The sequence below is a fragment of the Sinocyclocheilus grahami genome, unplaced genomic scaffold (genome assembly GCF_001515645.1).
Source record: "Sinocyclocheilus grahami isolate Dianchi unplaced genomic scaffold, SAMN03320097.WGS_v1.1 scaffold1429.1, whole genome shotgun sequence".
Taxonomy (NCBI): domain Eukaryota; kingdom Metazoa; phylum Chordata; class Actinopteri; order Cypriniformes; family Cyprinidae; genus Sinocyclocheilus; species Sinocyclocheilus grahami.
The window spans coordinates 22399-45627 of record NW_015506608.1 but is presented as its reverse complement, the minus strand read 5'-3'; the positions used below and the strand labels follow the sequence as shown (position 1 = coordinate 45627).

Genomic DNA, 23229 nt, shown 5'->3' with positions numbered 1-23229 from the left:
CGACTTGTTGCAGTGTGCGGCGTATGGTTTGAGCACTGACAAGCTGACCTCCCGCTTCTGCAACCTTTAAAGCAATGCTGGCAGCACTCATGTGTCTGTTTTTTGAAGCCAGCTTCTGTACCTGACGCACACAGCACGAGGACTCAACTTCTTTGATTGACCCTTGCGAGGCCTGTTCCGAGGGGAACTTGTCTTAGAAAACATCTGTATGACCCTGGCCACTGTACTGCAACTCAGTTTAAGGGTGTTACAGATCTTTTTATAGCCTAGGCCATCTTTGTGGAGAGCAACAATCCAGTGGTCAGTATGAGAGAATTGTGCTCAAAGCACCAAATTTTAACTGCTCTGATACAATATACACAAATTTGTATGGTCCTGTCAAGCAGACAAAAACATGAACATGAATAGGACATGTGGTTTTGCATGGTTAAACTACATACATTCTCTTAGGGTGTACTCACTTTTGTTGCCAGTTATTTAGACAACAATGGCTGTATGTTGAGTTATTTTCAGAGGACAGTAACTCTGTACTGCTATACAAGCTGCACATTGACTAGTCTAAAATATATCCAAGTTTCATTTCTATAGTATTGTCCCTTGAGAGGATATACTAAAATGGTTGCTGAAAAGTGAGGGGTGTACTCACTTTTGTGAGATACTGTAAATACATGTAAACATTTTCAAAATATATATTGCATGTGTGTGTGTATTTATATATACATAATAAATATACACAGAACACACATATATATATATATTATGCAAACAAAAACTTTTATTTTGGATGCGATTAATCGTTTGACAGCACTAATTTCTATACATTATATTACTGATTTTAGTTCTTCAACTTAAACATATTTCAGTAAGTTGTGAAGGCAACATTTTTCATTTTAATTTGCTTAAATTTCATTTTATTTTATGTGTCTTAGTTTTCTCCTTAGCTTTTTTTTGTTTTAGTTTTAGAAATGTTAGTACTTCAACTTTGCTGAACTTATTTCAGTTTCTAACTTTCATGCGTTTTTAAATTTAAGTTTTACATCTAATATTTATTTTTATTATTATCTTTAATTTCATTTAAGCTTCATTTCAGTTACCAAAAACGAACCAAATAGTTATAGTATTAGTTTGAAGTTAACAATAGCAGCACAGCAGGAGATTCAAATCACTATTGATTTCAGTACAGTTTACCATTGACATGTTGATAAGCTATTAATGCAATAATCTAATAAGCATAAAATGCATAGTGCACACAGATACTGCAGTGTTCAGTTATTAATTAGATACTTTACCATATTTTTTATTTTTTTGTATTGAATCAATTATAAGTGTAGTTTTAATATACATTTTTCTGTACCATTTGAGCATGTGTGCATGTCACAATGCATTATGCATTTTTGTTATTGTAGTTTTCCTCTGAAAATGCCGGGGGGGGATTATTTTTAGAGCAGCAGTTTTTGTGTTGCTGACTGATATGATTCTGACTTTTAAACTCGCATCCATGTGATAGTTGTAGTTCTTATGTCACAACTTATGTTTTTAAAGGGCTTAAGAGATCATGTTTGACGTGTGTAATTTATGTTATAGAACAAAACATGAAAGTCTGTTATCCGCTAATCTATCCTGTAGCCAATTAGTCTTCCGGCTTGGCCTACAAATTGACGTCAACAGCTCTATATGCTCAGAAATGGTTGCAAACAATAATTCTGACTTCTATCTCAGTTTGCAAGAACAAAATTAATAATAATAAAAAAAAAAACAGATTGGCTCTTAATGTAACTGTGTGGAGTGCAAGCTTCAGCACTGGAAGAGGCAGAGAGATGGACGTCTGGAGGGATCTGTGGTCTGTCAATCACTGCTGATGTCTGTCTGCTGGCAGGATATTTAGCACGGCTCCTGTGCTTTTGTTAAAGGGTTTAGGGCCGTCAGCGAACACATGACGCCTGTTATAGACCAGACTCGCTGTCGCCATGGTAACAGGTTTATGGTCCTGATGAGAGCTGTGAGCGATTTCAGCTTTCCTCTGATGTAACTCCTCAGTCCACAATATCAGAAGATGTATTCCAGAGCCTTTCTGCAGCTCCAGACATGCATATATTCATGCTCTCGCAGCTTAAATGTAGGACATCTCATGCTGACTTTCAGAGGAAGAAAATGCCCGACTCTGACATCTCACTTGAAAATGTGCAATAAGTTACAAACTTACACACTTTTTGAGCACCTTTTAATGCATCATAAGCCAAATCTGGTGACGAAATGTCCTGGAAATATTTTATAATAAGAATCTAAGGGGAAAAGGAAGGAATTTGGTTTCCATAAATAAAATTAGGTTTATTTTTAGCTCCATTAAGTTTTTCTACATTATTATATTGTCTTCATGACTATTAAGCACATTTTCTGCCAATTTCTTATTGCCAAAATATAAAGAAAATCACCCTGCCTAATGCCTTTTTTTTTTTTTTTTTACAATTATTTGTACAAAATAATAGATTATTACAAATACTAATACTACAGACAGACAGACGGATAGATAGATTAGCTTTCATTTTATTTAAGTTTTGGTCATTTTAGTATTTCAAAAATTACAAATATTGTTTTTGCAAATAAATATTTTTTTTTTTATTAAAAAAATTATCAAAATATAATATTTAAAAAAAATTATTTAATGTGTGTATTTAATAATATTTTATTATTTTTATTAGTATTATTATTATTGTTGTTGCTTTATAGAAGTAAGAATATTTTTCACACTACAGTGGGAAATACTGAAAAAATGGGATTAATTGCATTTTAAATGTCACGTATCATGCAAACAATGTCACAATGCTATATATGTGTGTGTGTGTGTGTATATATATATTTTTTTACATTTTTTTTACTCTGTAATTAAATGTGTAAAGGTCAGTCAGAATGCTGTTGATTTCTGTGTTATTGCGCAGATGAATGAGGGCTATTAACAGGTGTGTGTTGGTCTTTTCTATTGGCAGAATGTTGGCAAGCGAATGTCCTGCACTCAGTTCATCGGGAATCTGGAAGGACTAAACAGCGGCCATGATTTTCCTAAAGAACTCCTTAAGGTACTGAATATTTCATAAATATTCCTTATTAAAGCTGCATAGTGAAACTGTATTGTTTGCATTATTATTGATTGTAAATTGTCCACAGAGAAGATCTGCATGTCAATAGACCGCCTTTTTGTAGATGATTTGAGATGTTCAGCAGGTGTGTGTGTGAGTGTGTTGGCACGGGTTGTGTGGTCATGTGACAGCTGTGCTATTATAGCGTTCAGCGCTGCTGTGTGTGATTTGAAGCAGGAGAGATCTGTGTCCCGGTGGGAAGCGATGACTCTTTAGTAGGTCATTTATTGGTTTATATTATTAGATTAGTGCTGTAATGTCATTGGTAGGAAACGGGGGATGTTTTGCTTCCATTCATTAACCCTGCAGGCACATTCTCAACTAATCAGATGAGTTCTTGAGTTATTTCCTTTAACCAGGAAATTAACGTTCTTAGAATTGACAAGACGGTTGACCCTGAGTGGTCAGCTAAATATCTACAGTGGATCTAAAATATGAATAGTTAATTATAACTAGTTATGGTTAATTATTCATATTTCCCCATGAGCTGATTCGCTACAATACTAATGAGCTAAACGAGGTTTAGATTGGTTTTAGGGCCGAGAGCGGCTGCGCCATGTGTGTTATCTGGCAGGAGATGTTTTCAAGCTGCTGCAGGACTTGAACAATATTCACTATTTTTTAAATAGAAAAACAAACAAACCGGAGTAAGAATATTTTTGCATTAGTGGGCTACTGGAAAGGGGATTTTAGATGTGCGTAAGTGTCATGAAAATAAGCTCATCATGCAAAAATTAAAACTGTATTAAAGAAGTTAGATATTATATTTTATGTATAATTTATTTGATTTTATTGTTTTTCAGTAGTATTACAGTAGGAAAAATTGTTAATTTTAAAAAGAAAAATGTACAAAAATCTAATTAAAATCCTAATGTATATTTACAATTTGTAAATTTTAAATGGACAATTATGATTTTAATTTATGGTTTTAATTTATTTTTTTTTAAGTTATTTTGAGGGGACAGCAAATTTACACTGTTATACAAACTGTACACTCACTACTTTACAGTGTAGCAAAGTGTAATTTCTTCAGTGTTGTCACATGAAAAGATATAATAAAATATTTACAAAAATGTGAGGGGTGTACTATATATATATATATATATGAGTATATGTGTGTGTAGTTTTAACACTTCTGGGTTTATTTTTCACATAGGAAGTGGAAAGTCAGGTTGAAAGCATTGCATTTTGCACATTCCATGCAGAAAATGTTTATGCACATTATATGTACTATACTACAGTCATAGACATATAATTATGATAGTATGCTATTCTGAATGTAGCACATCATGGGTTTGCTGTTGGTTCAGTCTGCTTTGCACTGACCCGTCCTTCAATAGTGGCCTCTTTGCAAAGCCGCATCACATTGTGACTGGAAAATGGCAGAGCAAATCCTGTTTTCCCGTGGCATGAATCCTTTGAAATCTCTGTGCTCTGTTAAAGGCACAGCAGTGAGCTTTATCTGAGGAGCTGCTTGTGTTTCAGTCCTTCATCTTGTTGATGAAAACACTGACTCTCACTGGGACAGAAAGCGTCTGAAGAGCGATAAACCAAGCAAGGGAGAGCCGATGGAGATCGGTCTGTGTTCTTGCTGTTCATGCCAAGTGTTTTACATCAGTCTCTATAGCTTTTATGACGACCTCTCTTTCTTTTCTTTCCCTCCGGCGATCCTTTTCTCTGTCCCTCGCAACATCAGTTCTCACACTCTTGCCGCCTACTCGTTCTGCTTCTCTCATTTAAACTCAACAGCTGAGCAGGGCAGCTTACATAAGCACATTTCACTGGCACATTGTCATATAAAGCAAAGCTGTTATTGTGGGGTGCTAATTATTGGACGAACAGGGTTAAAATCTGATTGAATGAGCTACTTTCAAAGACAATTTACACAAACACCAGTGAGGCACAGCAGGAGAATTATATATGGATGCGGCATATTGCTAAACGCTATTGAAACCGTAAATAGCCTGCAGTTTGTACTTAATCATGGTACCTTGTTGATTGATTGATTGATTGATTGATTGATTAACTTATAAAGCCACAGTAAGTATAAATAAGTCAATAAATACAAAATAAATAAATTAATATTAAATTAAATATAAATAAATATTAAAAATTAAAAATAAATATTGAAAAATAATATACTATTTTTAATCATTTAAAAATAATAAATTAATTTAAAAATAAAAATGTAATTCTAAAGCATGGGTTCTTGTGGCTTGCTTGCTTGCTTTATTTATTTATTTATTTATTTATTTATTTATTTATTTATTTATTTATTTATTTATTTATTTATTTATTTATTTAAAAAAAACTTTTGAAATGTTTTACTTTACATGTAATTAATCTAGAATGTGAAAGTTTCACTTTTTGAAACGTTACAAAAAAAAGAACTTTTTCACGATATTCGAATTTTTTGAGATGCACTTGTGTACATAGAAAAAGTCTCAGATCTTTGAGTTCAGCTCATGAACAATGGGGCAAAAACAAAAGTGTTGCATTTATAATTGTTCATTGTATGTATATATATACAAATATGCATAAATGTTATATTATAATTGTTATAATAAAAAATAATAATTTAATATTATATTAATTTATATATAACTTCATTATTCATTCTCTCGCTCTGCACATACAGTGCCGTGAAAATTTCTCAATTTGTGGATAATGGCTCTGACCGAGGTTCGCTGGAGTCACAAAGCCTTAGAAATGGCTTTATAATCCTTTCCTGGATTTTTTTTCTCATTTTGTCTCTCATAGTTGAGGTATACCTATGATGAAAATTACAGGCCTCTCTCATCTTTTTAAGTGGGAGAACTTGCACAATTGGTGGCTGACTAAATACTTTTTTTCCCCACTGTATATATATAGAGGGAGAGTTTTCTTTATTTATAATATGGTTTAAATTATGCTTTATAATATTATATCACTTTGTAAATAATTTATAAGATTAATTTTGTGTTTTTATTTTATTTAGAGGCTCGTATTTGTTTATTCATAAAATAACTTATAATATTTCTATTGTTTAATAAATAATTTTGTATTAGTTCCTATTATATTTCGTGTGGGAATGTTTTTTATGTATTTATTTAGACTGTAATGTAAACACCAGCATCTGAAGGCTAAAGCAAGCAATGTATTGTGCACATGCATTTATTCAGACAAAATTGTTTCACGTGTTTACATTGTCACATCTGTAATATGAAAAAAAAAGGTCAAATGCAAAGATTTTCTGTGTGTGCCCCGCAGGAGGCATTTCTTTAGTGCAGCGGTGAAAGACGGTGGATTTGTGCCTGTCTCTCACACGTGGGTTGCTTGTGGGCTTTTGCACACGCTAGTGAGGAGTGCTTGAAGTGCATCGTCGTCATGGAGATGGAGGGGCGGGGCTGTGGCACTGATAGAGTGGTCACGGGCTGACGGCGACCCATTTTACTGAGGAGATAACGACAAACGGGGGGAACAATTATCTCTGTCCTGCTGAGCAAACTCCCTCAACTCAGTCCAGACGAGACGGCCGTGCAGGTGACGTCCATTCAGTCCCTGCACTGCATGCCATGCTGTTCTAGATAGACAGATATATTGTCCAGGCCAATAAATTGCATGGAGCCGGTCAGCAATAATCATGCTTTTTTTGTGTTTTCAAATTTGTTGAAAAGATGATGTTTGAGTAAAGATGTGCAAGAAAATTATAATTTAAGCTGAATTTAAATTTCATTAAAACAATTAAAGCAAAGGGAAACAAACTAGATTCATATAATTTTTCAGTTCAACTTTAGTAATGCTAAAATTTTAGTCTTTGATATGAAATATTTTAGTAATATTTTAGGATATTATAACTATAAAAATGCAGATCACTTTTGCCCAAAATATATTTTCGAATATGTTACAGTATGATGAATAATAAATGAGCCATATTTAAATGCATCTGCAGTGCAAGTGTATGTGAATGTTAATCAGCATTCAAAGCGAAGCAAGCCGTGTGTGTGTGTTTGAGGGAGCTGGATCGCTGTGATTGGCTGAAACCTGAAAGAGAGAGAGAGAGAGCGAACGAGCGAGCTTGCTGCCTCCTCCGAGTCTCTCTGAGATTTAGAGACTTTCCATCTGCAGAGCCTGAATGACGACGAGAGGAAGTGGACATTTTCTGATCGTCCACGGACACGTATCTGTGACTCAGTTTGGAGGAGACCGCATCCACACGCACTTCCCAAAAAATCCATCAGACCTATCATGGATCCCAGATGGATTGATGGATAAACAGATGCAAAGGGAGTGATGCACATCTTCTGAAAGCGCTTGGTCCTTCCAAGAAAGAAAAAAGAAAACCAGCTGAAGCTCAGAAGCAACAGGCTCCCATCCGCCTTCATCTCGGATTGTTTTGCATTGCGTGCTGAGTTTGTCTCATCGTTTGGGCCGGTGCAGGTGTGGGGATTCCTGTGTGCCGCACTGTTTGTGTCTTTTGTGAGGGCGTTGTGTGTGTTTCATGTTTTCTCCCGGTTTCCGTTTGCCTCATTCCATCTGTCGGATCCCGGCTGTTCTTTCACACTTCTGAAAGCTTTACTTGCCATCTGTGGCATCACTGTGTGTGTGTGTGTGTGTGTGTGTTTGGCCGCTAGCTGGTTGCAATGTTTAGCTTGTAGAAGTTGGTGTTTGTTATCGACTGTTACATGTGTTCAGAGTACGCAAGGGAAATATCGTACATTTCAGGATCACTGTCCTTTTTATTTTGCTCTGAATTACTTGATTCTCCAGTTCGAGCATCTCACAAACGTAATGTGTAATGTATTGTGATATTGTCAAACAGATGGTTACAGACACCCTGTTGCGTTCCTGAATATTTTTCATATTGCTTTCATGTTTAAGATTAGAAATTAAGATGATGGTCTCAAGCCAAATATAGTGATCGCAAAGAGACCGCAAATCTGTCCTGGACTTACAAACCTGATTCAAAAAATGACCTGTAACACTTATTTTTCTCATCAGTCTATCTAAACACTTGGATTTTCCTTCATTTTTAAGCCGGATTTTCTTGCTTTTTTGTCTTTGGAGTTACCTCATCTGTTAACAGAGGAAGCCATATTGGGTTTTTTCATGTGTTTCTTGTATTGAAGATTCACATTTATGCATTTGGCAGATTCTTAACCCAAAGTGATTCTCTAAAATCAGTTCTTGAACCCGTGACCTACAGGAAGGCTCTTAAGCTTTTTTTTAGTTGAACATTTGCTGCTAAACATTGGCGTGAACTCATTTGAAGATCCAAACCCCAACTGGAGTTGATTATTTCCCATAGTGCACCACAGCTTCGAACATGATTGGAGTGAACAGTCTGCACTCTGCCGGGCGCTTTCGCTCCCGCTCGCTCTGCTCTGTTCGATACGGGCGAGATTTCCGTATGATGGACCCGTTCCGTTACCCGCGAACACCCAGATCCCGATCGCTCAAACCTCTGGCGTTTCCGGACCTCCTGGGAAAATCTCAAGATGGACAGAACCACCCGCAGGCCCGCAAGAGGAAGAGGGTAACCTTGTCTCGTGTCACTTACCTGTCCATCACTCACCCGGTCATCTGTACTTGTCTGCTGCCCAAAAAGGCCAAAAAGTTACATAGATGCACCAGGCAGCCACTTTTGATCAGATACAGTTCTGATTTTGTCTTTTTAAACACCATGCACTCTTAAACATAAATGCGTTTTATTGGTATTAATGGTTCCATAGAACCTTTCCATTGTTCAAAAGGTTCTTTATAGTGGAAAAATATTCTACAGAGTTTTTAACTGGTAGTTTTTAATGGTTCTTCTATGACACTGCTGCAGAATCCCCCTGTTGCAATGCTTATTTTTAAGAGTGAATCAAACTGTAGTGTACTTTTAGGAGTGCAGTAGCTTATAGATTGCCTCAAAGCTAATAGACATGAACTAAAAGAAATCTCTAGCTGAATTGCTATTGTTTGAAATGAGCATTGGTGGGGAGATGCTGTTTGTTTTGCCCTGAGGGACTGAGAGGGTAAATTTGCTCTCTGTTGCTGCTGAATTTCTAGTACACACTGAGATTATTAGCTGTTCATGCTGAGGTTTCTTTTTTTCTAGATGTGTGGAGGGAATAATATGCTTATTAAAGTCCTTCTCTCATGCATATTTAGCTTGGCATCTGAATTAGGACTTCTATGGCTTGTATATACTGTACATCTTATGATGACCTCTAAGCCAAATCATACAGCTATGCTTTATAGAAAAATAAAAAAAAACATTTAATTTATGAATCATTTTTATCTTTGAGGTTTTGTCCAATATAGGCACAGTCTTTGACTCTGTCAGGGAATCTGTGTAGATAATTAAATTGCAAACACAGGATTCCACTGTGACGCAGGTGTTTGATGACTGACGTCTGCACAGACTCGTCACTTACACCGATGATGTGTCAATTAAGTGCTAATGATCTGAGGAGACTAACAGCCATCTGTGATTTGGTCTTTTATTAAAAGATAATTAAATTTTTTTTATTTGAATTAATGTTTTTATTTTTAATTTGTTTTTGTTTATTTAAAATGTTCTTATATTTATAAAAAAAAAATCATAATTTTTTTAATATATTTCTATATTATGATTATATATTTTTTAATGATTTAGCTTTTCTTCATTATGTACTGCCATTTAGAAACAAGTACAAAAACCGAACAAGCTTAAACACTTATCTCTTATGTAAATGTATGGTTTGAAAAGGTTTGGATTATTGGTTGTGGAGTTAAATTGATGCTTCACTGATTGTTAGGTGTTGATGTCCAGAATGGCATTTATTTGTGTAGACGGTGTGGCTATAACTGAATCAGATCTTTATTTTGAGGTGTGTCATCTGTCACAGTCTGATTATGATGCTACTTACAGCAGAATATATATATGATGCAACTCATACGCCAGTCTGTGAAACCAAACACAGTCATTTACAGCTCAGGTGTGACTCACTCACTCACTCACTCACTCTCTCGCTCTCTCTCTCTCTCTCTCTCTCAGGCCCTGTACAACTCTATTAAAAATGAAAAGCTGCAGTGGACAATGTAAGTGTTTTCTTCCTGTTTAATGACGTTTAATGACTGTAAGGTTTTACAGTAGATGAAATGTGCTACTACCAAACTACCCACATAGAAACACGAGTCAACTCATTTTATCATTCTGATCGCCCCTAAAGAACACATTGCCATGGTAACCATAGTTTCCTCCAGGATAGCTACTACAGTTACTGTCACTATTGGAAAATCTCCAAATTAAGCATTAGCGTTAGTTCTGGCAGGTCACGTGAGTCAAGCTTGCATCAGCTGATTCTCAGCTGATCACATCTACCTATAGGAATACGACACCTATCGCGGCATTCCTATATAAGCTCTATTCAGTATTATTCAGCAGCTTTTCAGCTTGCTCAGGAGCAAATTAACCTCCTCCATCCCCAGCTCCTCCTTTCGCCACAGTGAGGACTTGGCTTTCTGATATTCTTTGCTAATCAGACTCCTTTATCTTGAATAAAGTGTTACACTTAAATATCATTAAGTACATTAATGATATCTGCCTTGTTCTGTTCTGTTAACCCTGGGGGGGTATTATTGCTGCTCTCCCTGCTCATTCATGACAGGCTGCATGGATGGGCAGAACAGAACCATACCGCCAAACCAAACTTTATGCCAATAATCTATCATTTTGACGATAGTGGTCCTGACAGAACTATATATTTCTGATAGTTTGAGTGAGTAATTAATTGCTCATGCAAAAGTTGCTAAGAGTTGTTTTTAGCATGTTGCAATTAAAAAAATATTAAATTTAAGGTTTATGTATTTGAATTACATAAAACATTTCCACACAGTATTACCTTGAACAGACTAATACATTTAATGGGATGCATATTTGTAATAAATCTGTTAATGTGAAAATAATTAAGCAATGTTAATTAAATATTAATATTAATCAATATTACTTAAATTAAAATTTATGAGGTGAGAGACCAATTGAATATATCAATGATAGATATATGGACCTTGTTATTATTCATTTAAAACACATTTGGTTTATTTGTACTGTTACAGAATTCTGAACTGTTTTGTTATATGACTGACAAATATGCTTCACATTGAGTTTAATTATTTGTTTGTTAAAATTGTGTAATCCAAAATGTTGGAAATGTTACTGTATATGCATATCAAATATACAATATTTGTGATACTGTTATAATTCTAATTTTTATTATTATTTAACTTTTTTTTTCATTTTAATTTTAGTTAATGTTTTAGGAATTGTGCTGTTTTTTTCTCTAATGCATCTAATGCATCTTTTTTTTATTTTTCATTTTTTATTTTAGTTTTACTTTACTTTTACTTTACTTATTTTAGTACATCAGGTTAAACTAAATGAAAAATGAGATGCACTGCCTTGGAATGAAATGTGAAATAAAAAGTTTTATATATTTTATTTAACTTAAAGTTCATTTTAAAGTTTATTATTATTATTATAATTTTTTTAAGTTACGTGCAATATTTAAATCTTAAATTTAGGCCTAAATATTTTTATTGGGTATATGTGTTTGTCCAAGTCTCTATGCTTTTGTAGTGTCTAGATATTCAGTGTCTATCAGACATTTTGCTCATTTTATCATCTAGCAGGACGAAATTGCATGTTCAGTCACTTGGAAAGTAATTTCTTTGTTTAATAGCGATGCTTTATAACTGTAATAATAATGAAATGACTGCCATGGTAAATTTTCACAAGGATGAAAGATACGAGTGATATCATAGGAGGAAATGCCATAAATAGTGAAAAGAAAGCAGGTTTTAGTGTTTGAGGCGTTGGATCCGTGTGTTGTTTTGCTAGAAACAATAGTGTGCGAGTGCTGCCTATTCTCTCTCTATATTCACACACACACACCAATTAAAGACCCTGGCTTTCTGAGCGCCGTTGCTATGGTTACGGCTCAATGGATACCGCTGCATAGTTACGGCTCGACTGCGTTTCATCTATATGTATTCACCCCCTCTCTCTCTCTCTCACAGAGCCCTAACCTCGTTCTCATGTTCAACACTCATTCGTGCACCCACACATACCACAGCGCTCTTTAAAGTGTCCCGCTCGCATCCTGAGCAAAGGTGAACCCACAGACTCCTACTGTAGCTCCCGAAATAGCCTCATCTGTCCCTCCCTGAGCTCATGGACAAGAGCGCAGCTGAGAAACGCCGGCCCGTCCGTATCAAGCTGCTCAAACATAGAGATGGGATCTTGATTTTATGCTACAGTTGCAATATTAGGATGTGAATTCTGCTGATTTTAATGAGCCACCAAGGTAGCGTTGTCTAGCCAGCTGACGTACGTAGAAGAGGTTTTTGTAAAAATTATGGGAATGACTTGTATGCGTTTGATAGGAGTTCAAAAAGACAAACAGATCTGTATGTTTTGCATCGGATGGCTTCGTTGTCTACCAAAAAGTGTTTTTGATTGTATAGCTGGTATACTTCATTTTCAATTGGTCAATCATGAGTTTGAGCAGTAAAATATTTTTATATAATATGTTAAACTTAAGATTTTTCATATAAGTGCAGGTTAATTCAACCTACCGTAGTAAAAAGTCATTTTGATCACATATGCATGACCGTTCAGAAGTTTGGGGTTGGTAAGATTTAATGTTTTTGAAAGAGGTCTCTTCTGCTCACCAAGGCTGCATTTGATTAAAAATACAGTAAAAATTTGAAATATTATTACAATTTAAAAACGCTGTTTACTGTTTGAATATAATCTAAAATAGAATTTATTTCTGTGATTAAAGCTGAATTTTCAGCATCATTACTCCAGTCTTCGGTGTCACATGATCTTCAGAAACCATTCTAATATGCGGATGTAGTTGTGCTGCTTCATATTATTTTTATTTATTCTTTTTTTTTTTTGTGGAAACTGATACATTTTATTTTTCAAGATTCTTTGATGAATAGAACATTCAAAAGAACAGCATTTATTTGAAGTAGAAGTCTTTTGTATTTTTTTTTATGTTTTACTGTCACTTTTGATGCATTCTTTATGAACTAAATATTAATTACAAACAAACTTTTGAACAGTAGTGCTCATAATTTCCAGATATTATTGTAATTTGCTTTTATTACACACAGTACATCATACTTTATGTATGTATGCATTTTATAATGATACATTAAGCATTTTATAAACATTAACATTTTATTCATGAAAGAATCCAGAAAAAAGTATCACAGTTTCCAAAAAAATATGAAGCAGCACAACTAAATCAGCATATTAGAATGATTTCTGAAGGATCATGTGACACTGAAGACTGGAGTAATGATGCTGAAAATTCAGCTTTGTTTTGCTTTTTGTAACAACATCTTGGTTCAATGAAAAATATTAGAAAAGGCTTCCACATATAAAACATTAAATACTTCTTTTTTTTTTTTTTTTTAAATGTTGGCAGGGCGAGTAAAAATCTGCCTTACTGGCCTGAATAAACCGTGCTGTTCATCAGCCAGGAGTGTTAATGAACCGCTATTACCCACACAACAATCTCATGCACTGTATTCATCACAATGTCACATAATGATCAATAATCAAGTCGTTTTATCACGTCTGAGAGGGAGAGAGAAAACGAAGCGAGACTGGGACAGAGAGACCGATTCTAGAGGAAAGGAAAGAGCTGTATTGATGGAGGTGCAGGAATTGAGCTGTTTACAGTCAGTAAAGAAACAAACATGGAAGAAAAGACAGTAGACCCATGCAGCATGTTCAGATCCGCTGCTCTCTGCTGCTGGGCTCACTTACTGTAAGAATACAAAGATGCAACGCTGAAAAACAGAGAGATGGACATTTGCATTGTGAGAGGATGAGAGGATGAGAGTTAGTGTGTTAGAGAGCGGTGTGTGTGTGTGTGTGTGTGTGTGTGTGTGTGTGTGTGTGTGTGTGTGAGAACATACATATGATCAGATGATCAGTCTATACATGAGAATCGTTCTGTCCTCAACAGGCGCTGCTGTTTTCCCAGCATGCCGCTCTCTGAATCGAATCATTCTGCCCTTTCCTGATTACATGCTTCACCCTGCTGTCTGTTCCCTTCATCTGCTTCAACTCTGTTTCTGTCTTCTAGAGCTGGACGATAAATCGAGTATTGAATATATTTGACTATTACGTGTCATGTATAATGTTTTGTCATTTTTATTCATTTTTAATTTGTGACATTGAGAATGTTGCAACAGAGATCTTTTACATTTACATTTAGTCACTTAGCAGATGCTTTTATCCAAACGACTTACAAATGAGGATAATAGAAGCAATCAAAACCAAGAAAAGAGCAAGTCTCTGTATACATACTAACACAGTATACATTAGTTTTTTTTTTATAACAAATAAAAAGAAAACAAGTAGATAGAATAGAAAAATTATAGGGAACACTATAGTGTTAGAGGGTCATTTTTTTAAATAAAAATAAAACAAGTCAGAAAAAGAACAGAGTGGTGTTAGAGGTAATTTTGTATAATAAATAAAAACAAAATAAGTAGATAGAATAGAGAATGCTAGTGTTCGAGGAATAACAGATCTCTTTAGAACATTGCATCGGTTCTAACTGTCTGTTACAATAATTCTATTCAAATTTTTAAAGATTTGTTTACGACACTTTTAGAACTGTTCATGAAGACTTTGTGACATTTTTCAAATGTTACAATATAATTGTTCGAGACTAGTGTTACAATTAGTGTTCCTGTTACAATTTTAAAATGGTAGAATATTAAGTTGTAAGTAAGTAACCTGTTGATACTCAGTATACTCGTCCTTGATCTTGATGTCACTTTAACATTTGTAGCTTTGTTTACTCTAGTATTCAAAAGTTTGGGGCCTGCAAGATTTCTTAAATGAATTTTCTCTCATTAATGTTGCATTTCTTTGATCAAAAATAAATACCTTGGTACCTTGTTTTTTTTATGCAGGACTGTTTGAATATAAAGTTCAAAAGAACAGCATTTCGTTGAAACAGAATTTTTTTAGAGCATTTAAAATGCCTTTATTGCCATGTTTGATCAATTTAATGCATCTTTGATGAATAAAAGTATTAATTTCTTAAAAAAAAAAAAAAACACTACCGACCCCAAACTATCAAAAGGAAGTGTACATTTAAATAAATATAATAAAATAAATTGCTATAAATTCAAATGTGATCCCCCTTATACTGTTTCTGATGGAAATAAATATTATTCTTCGTACCAGTTATTACTAAATTGTATTTGTACTCTGTTTTACTCTGTGAATTGAACATTTTGACTCTAATTGGGATAGGCATATTTGTTTGAAATAATTAAATCAATAAGTAAACAAAAGCATAAATTATCCAGATTTGATATGCTGTAATATCACTCATCCCTGTCATCCAGCACTGTTTTTCTGTCCGGTGTTGTGTGTGATGTGATGTGAGGTGCTGATCTGATCTGATCTGGAGTCAGTCGTGTGATTCGTGTCGTTAGTCTCTCTGTGTGACCATCGGCAAGACCATCAGTCCTGCTGTAATGGCTCTGGCTAAATTTATTCTTAAGGTTGTGTTTTCATTGCTCTCTCACTCGCTCGCTCGCGCTCTCTCTCTCTCTCTCTCCCTCTCTCTCTCTCTCTCTCTCTCCCTCTCTCCCTCTCTCCCTCTCTCCCTCCCTCTCTCTCTCTCTCTCTCTCTCTCGTGCCGGCAGTTACCAGGCAACAGGCTTTAAGTTTTACGCATATGCTCAGTGTGAGAGTGATTGAGCGATGTTTTCCACCCATTTTAGAGCAGCACACACATAATCAGGCGATCTTGTCATCGGAATGCTGTTTATGAACGCAGTGTTGTCATGTGATCATTTAATGATAATATCAGAAATTGGATCAAGAAGGCCATTCAGACATCTGAGAGATTCAGAATTGGAATAGATTAAGACATTAAATAACTGTCTTTATATAAGAAAAAAAGATTAGTTTTTACTCACAAAGTAAATGTGAATGGTGTTTGCACGGGCAAAATATCACCACCATAATACTAATATACCATTATAGTATTGAGGTTTTATTTTCTGTTTTTGTTTTAGTTAAAGGTAAATAATTTGTGATTTTTGTCATTTTTATTATTTAAAAACTTGTTTTTTTATGTCTATATAGTTTTGAATTATTTTTATTTCAGTTTTAGTGTTATTTTGGTACTTTAACTTTAAAATGAAAATGAGAAATGTTTTATAGCTGCCACTTCTGAAAACCAGAAAATGTTTACATCAGTCCTGAAATAGTTAAACTGATGCGCAGTTCACTTACTGTCTGTTTGCATTTATTTGTTTAGTTTTTTTTTTTTTTTTTTTACAAATAATCACTTTGTACCTGAAAGAACTAAAGCAAAATTACTAAAAACATCTAATTCTTTGGAATACGAATAATTACTAATTAAAATTATTTACGCTTACACTTTATTTCGATAGTCCACTTTAGACATTCTACTAACTATAAGTAACGTTGTAACTACATGTCAACTAATTCTCATTAATTTGCAACTACATGTCTACTAACTCTCAGAGTAGACTGTTAGGGTAGGTTTAGGGTTAGAAGAATGTTGACAAAGAAAGTGTTAGAAGATATTAAGCAGACAGTCTACTAATACTCTACTAACTGCTAGTTGACATGTAGTTGCAAAGTTACTTACTGTTAATAGAATGTCGAAAGTGGACTATCGAAATAGTGTTACCTTATTTACATTTCTGAAATTGAATTTATTTTATTTTTGTTTTTTTACTTTTATTTTACATATACTTTTATTTAAGTAAATTTTTATGAAGTAAAAAAAAAAGATAGTTGAATTTGAAAAGGTTAAACTAGCATTATTTCTAACTTTTATTTTGTGTGTTTTGTAGCGACATGGTTTTGAGGAAGAAATTGTATTTTTGTGTGAATGTTGGCTGGAAAGCTGCTGGTTTGTGGAGGTGATCTGAAGGTTTTGGGCTCTATCTCTGCAGGGACTCGGCGAGCGTCTCTCTCCCCTGAGAAACATCACGCGGACGGGACGGCAGTGTGATGTGTGTCCTTTCTCTGAGAAACACACCATTAAAGGGGTCTCTTCAGCGACCTCAGACAATCGATGTGTGTGTTCAGGAGAAATATTACACCTCTGAGTGTACAGAATGTGGCGAGAGATCTCATAAAAGACAGGAACATTCACACATCCACACTCCTGATTCAAAGCGCCCGTACAAGACACTTTCTGAGTACATTAGTGCCAAGGTGATTATAGTTAACTAAAATTAAAACCATAAAAATGACTTGAAATAAAAGAAACTTTAACTGATATAAAATAAAATTCAGCTTGTTGCCAAGGCAACATTTCTCATTTTCATTTAGTTTAACTTAATGTCCTAAAATAACTAAAACTGAAAAAAAACTGACAAAATGATAAAACAAGCAAAAAAAAAAACTACAACTTTAAATAAATTAAAATGAACAATAAAAAAATATAATAGTATCTTAATAATACTAAAATAACACTGATTAAACAACAAATAAAACAATACTTTTATTTTTATTTTTTTTTTTTTTTAAATATGCCTATAGTGTTTTAAAATTATTTTTAATTTAAATTTTAGTCAAAATGCATCATTTTTAATAAAAGCTACAATTTTTATCATTTTTAATGATGCTAATTTTCATTTGTCAAATAAAATTTATTTTAGGTCAATTCATTTTTATTTCAAGCAACAAAAGTGTTTTAATTTTAGTACCAATGAACTATAATCACCCTGCTTTTAAATGTATTAGAAATGTTAGTCAAGGTTTCTTGCACTAAAAGCATTTTTATTATTAAATTTCCCCCTATTTTTGCAACTGTTTTTTAAGACTTCTAGATATAAATGGCCTGTATTGATTTGGCTCATTCATCATGAAGCATACTAAATATGCCTTGATTTGCTTCCATAATTTCCAAATGAAAAGGGATGTTTAACCAAAAAGTAGGTGGAACCTAATTTTCCATCCATCTGCAATTGACTTGAATGTGCTCATGGTTGGTGAAAGTGACGTTCAAGCAAGCCTAAATAGTACATCGAACACTTCAGTTTCCAAAAATACAAGGAGAATTTGATTTTTCACGGTATGACGGCTTTGAAACACATCCATTTAACCTGCGGTCGTCTCGCAGTGGCATGCCATAATAGTTTGGCCTGTGCGATCGAGTCTTTGATTTGATTTCTGCGGTGGCAGATGTGAGAGAGAAACCAGCTGGAAGAGCACTTTACTTCAACACGCACTCGATCGATAGTGTCTGCCGCACTCGGGGGGTTATGATCAGCGGGAGTGAAGACTGTCGGGAAAAGACTTTTATTCACTCTAGGTGGGACATGCAGCGAGACAGGCCCCAAATATCACAGCGAGCCCGATACGAGGCTCTGAATCCTAACTCCTGTAGTCTTTAAACTCGCTGGATTTCTCCACACACTGACTGCAGCATAAAGAACACTAGATGTGCATTTCCAAACGGCAATAGCAATGCTTTCTAAGCAGTGTAAGATGCAGTTTTTGGTCAAAATATCTAGAAAAGGAAAAGTAAAGCCAATGAATTGTTTCAATATTCTCATCAAGCTACATGATTTGAGAAGCCATTCATGTCTATAATGCCAACAGTACAGGATGAATTATGCAATTACGTGTTTAATATTTAGTGTTAGTTATTGGAAGAGACCCGTAACACTGTGTACTAAAATAAGTAAAACTAAAACGGAAATAAAAATGATAAAAACGGACAAAAACCTACAACTTTAAAATTAAAATTAATAAAACTAAATGAAAATATAAAAAACTATAACTATATATACTATCTCAATTATACTAAAATAACACTGATTCGTACTCTATTTATTTATTTACATCTAAAGTATTTTAGTATCATTAATAAAGCCTACTATTGTAGTTGTTAAAATTTGAATTATTATTTTTATTATTAATTTAAGTGTGTGTGTATATAATATATAATTTTTGTTTATTTCAGTTTGAATTACAAATTTTAGTTTTTAATAAAAGCTATATTTTGATCATTTTTAATAAGGTTTCTTTTAGTTATAGTAAAATAAAATGTCAATTTAAATATTTTAATTTCAAAAATAATATTTAAAATAATAAAAACTATATTTATTGTATTTCAGCTTAAAGAACACTAGATATAGCAGGGCTTTCAAGGCAGCGTGAGTTATAGCTTTTGCTCAAATTATCTAGAAAAGGAAAAGAAAACCAAAGGAATTGTTTCAGAATTTGCCTTCTCAACAAGTTGCATGATTTGAGGGCTCATGCCTTTTACACCAACAGTACAGAATTAATTATGCAATAGTCTTTAATATTTAGTGTCAATTATTGGAACAGACCCTTAACACTAAGTGTAAGCAATATTATTAGAAACTAAAAAGAAATGTGAAGTAATTCAATATAGTAATACAGCAATATAGTTCCATCCTGCACAGTAAACATTTTTTGAAGTAAATAAAACATTATTGGAATAGGATTTACATTTCACGTTTAATTCTATGTGTTACTTGCGGTTTCTTAGTAAATTTCACAATTAATTCCAAGCAATTTCTCAGTGAAAGTTGTTTGTTCATCAAATTATTTATATTCAGTCTATCATAACATGACAATGATATCGTATCACTGTTTCGAATGCCTCTTTTATGCACTTCTTCTTGGTTAGTAGCTCGTTTTCTGCGTTCTCTCCCCTCAGCGATGAAGAAGAGTTGCGCAAGTCGTTCTCGGAGCTGGGTGAGCAGCGAGGAGAGTCTAACTCCAGAGAAGTGAAGCAGACGGCCTGCGGCTTCCTTACTCCGTCCGGAGCGCTGCTCTACAAAGCCGGTTTTCTGGTGAGGAAGGTCCACGCAGACTGTGACGGGAAGAGAAGTGAGTGTTAAAGAAGACATCCCTCAACACAGCAGTTTGGACTTTTTATTTCCACATATTCATAATCATATATCAAATGTAGAAATTCATATTTAGGACATTAGCAGAACTACTTTTTTTGTCTTTTAAGGAAATGTCATTTACTTCTGATGATATTTTTTTCCCCCCATTTTAGTTTATAATAAACTATGTCAAGTATATCTGACGTTTGGACCCTTGCACATGAAATCTGATTTTGATATGTGTGACCCTGGACCACAAAACCGGTCATAAGGCTCCATTTTTTTTCAAAATGGATATTTATACATCAGCCGGAAGGTGAATAAATAAGCTTTCCATTGATGTATGGTTTGTTAGGATAGGACAATATTTGGTCGAGATACGACTATTTGAAAATCTGGAATCTGAGGGTGCAAAAAAATCTAAATATTGAGAAAATCATCTTTAAAGTTGTTCAAATGAATTCTTAGCCATGCATATTGCTAATCAAAAATTAAGTTTTGATATATTTACGGTAGGAAATTTACAAAATATCTCCAATTTACATGAATATCTCATCCTAATGATTTTTGGCATAAAAGAGAAATGGATCATTTTGAGCCATACAATGTATTGTTGGCTATTGTTACAAATATACCCCAGCGACTTAAAGGTGCAATGTGTAATATTTACATCGATCTATTGACAGAAATGCAATATAATATACATAACTATGTTTTCAGAGGTGTATAAAGACCTTACGTAATGAACCGTTATTACCTTAGATTGAGCAATTTATATCTACATACACCGCGGGTCCCCTTACATGGAAGTCGCCACCATGTTTCTACTGTAGCCCTAAACGGACAAACTGCTACACAGCGCGTTTCCTCACTTTGTTGTTCTTGCGAATAAAACACTGACACAATGATGAACAAGTACATTAATATTCGCAATAACATCGATTTATTAATTAAGTAAATATAATTCCTTAATTTACCTTTGTAAAGAAATCTCATTGCTCTCTGCTGTCTTTACCGACGACATCTTAGTCCTGTATCGGCCACCGTAGCTCCTCTAAAGGGAGGGGTGAGCGGGGGACTTTCACAACCTCACTGCTAGATGCAGCTAAAATTTACACACTGCACCTTTAAGACTGGTTTTGTGCTCCAGGGTCACATATGTTATATATGTTTAGTTTAATGTTGTTGAACAATAGCATACAGTGTCACAAAATGCAAATAATATAATTTACAAAGAGGCGCAGAAAATGTCTACCAATGAAAATGAATTCATTAGTCTAGAGTGATGTATTGATATATTTGATCCATTTCCCTGCATAATAAAAGGCTGTTTGCATTCGTGTCATTTTTCATGTGTAATGCAGCACCTCGTGGAAAAAGAGGATGGAAAACATTTTATGCTGTTCTTAAGGGACTCATCCTTTACCTGCAGAAAGTGAGTCTCTTTCTTTCTTTCTTTCTTCCTTCCTGACTGAGCTACTTTTCATTTGATTTCATTTCTTATTTATTGATTGCAAAATGTCTCGAGGTTTTCAATTACTTCACCATTGATTTATTTGTTTATTGTTGTTCGCTACATTCTCAAGGTGCATTTGATTTTGGTATTTTATGAGGTTTTTCACTGGAAGGCATATTTCAGTCTTTTCATTTTACATGAAACAATACATGTATTGCATGCTGTATTTATGCGTCTATGCTGACATTACATTGTAGGTTTTTTTTCATTCTGTGACATTTAATAATTTAATTATATATTATTTATTTAATCAGATCCCTCTGTGTGTGCGTGTGCGTGTGTGTGTGTGTGTGAGATTGATATGAATTTTATTCTTGAATTTTGTTTCTGTTGACTTCAGAACAAAAACAGCGCTTTTGAGTTTTGACAATATTGTCTTAATATTAGTCTTCAGTCACTATTACGTCAAACTTTTTTAAAAGATATTTTTGTGCCTTTTAAACAAATAATATATTTTTGCCTGTATTTGAAATATACCCAAATGATGTTGTATTATATATATATATATATATATATATATATATATATGCAGTGTATATATAAACAGTTTGATGGTAGTATACTGTATGTAATGAGTAGAATGGCAGTATGATCAATAAATCAGTAATTATGAGAAGGCATGCATGTTTTGAGTAATAACTGGATAATTGTGTTGTCAGGGTGAGTATCAGCCAGATAAACAGTTATCGGATGAGGATTTGAAGAATGCGGTGTCTATTCATCATTCCCTGGCCATCAGAGCCACAGACTACAGCAAACGGCCAAACGTGTTTTACCTCCGGACCGCTGACTGGAGAGTCTACCTCTTTCAGGCCCCGTGAGTTCACACACCGAAAACATGCCACTGTCATCAGAATGTAATATTTAAACTTATTATAGAATGATTTTCCGTTTTCATTTGATGCCATGAAGCTTATTTTTCATGGGCTTCTCTCTGACCTCCTCTCATCTAGAGACATCACAATAAATTCACCATCCAATAAAATCAAGTCTCGTCCTACATTTTATGATGTTCTAGTTGAATATTCTGCTTAATATGGAAATACATTGTGAGATACTATTATTGTTTTTATTAATATTTTTATATTGTGTTTTCATTTTAATTTAGGTTGAAGTTTTAGTCATTTTGTTGTAAGATTTTTATAATTTTTATGTCTACATAGATTTGATTTGTTTATAATTCCATTTATTTTCATTTTAGTTAGTTTTAGTCATTTTGTTGTCTGTTTTTATAATTTTTTCTTTTTATGTCTAAATTTTTTTTTCAGTTCATTTTAATTTTAGTTAGATTTACTTGTGTGTTTTTGTTTTTTTTAATGTCTATATATATATGTATGTGTATATATGTGTATATATATGTGTATATATATATAGACATTAAAAAAAAACTTTTTACAGTTAAAGGTTATTTTATTTCAAGGAGCAAAACCGGTTTTAGTTTTATTTAATTATAATAACCTAATAGCATTGCAAAATTATCTTAGTAGATAAATGAGAATTCATATTGACAAGTCTGTGTCACACAGTTGTGAAAATTGCTTGCTAACCGCATATGCTTCTATACAAAAACAAACAAAAACAAAAATTAAGCTTTAACTGGAAAAAATGACTGCATAAATCATTTGTACAGCATGAGGCTCTCTGTGTGTGTGTGTGTGTGTGTGTGTGTGTGTGTGTGTG

At 33.9% G+C, this 23229-nt stretch overlaps 1 protein-coding gene across 1 annotated transcript in view; it reads left to right on the top strand.

The window, feature by feature from the left end:
- LOC107570235 (PH and SEC7 domain-containing protein 1-like) overlaps positions 1–23229 on the top strand; it is a 39611-nt gene that overhangs the window by 11436 nt on the left and 4946 nt on the right. Inside the window, exons 7-11 of the mRNA XM_016256445.1 lie at positions 2985–3074; positions 10138–10181; positions 19859–20031; positions 21398–21468; positions 22209–22366. Coding sequence (XP_016111931.1) covers positions 2985–3074; positions 10138–10181; positions 19859–20031; positions 21398–21468; positions 22209–22366 — 536 coding nt within the window. The remainder of the gene's footprint in view (positions 1–2984; positions 3075–10137; positions 10182–19858; positions 20032–21397; positions 21469–22208; positions 22367–23229) is intronic.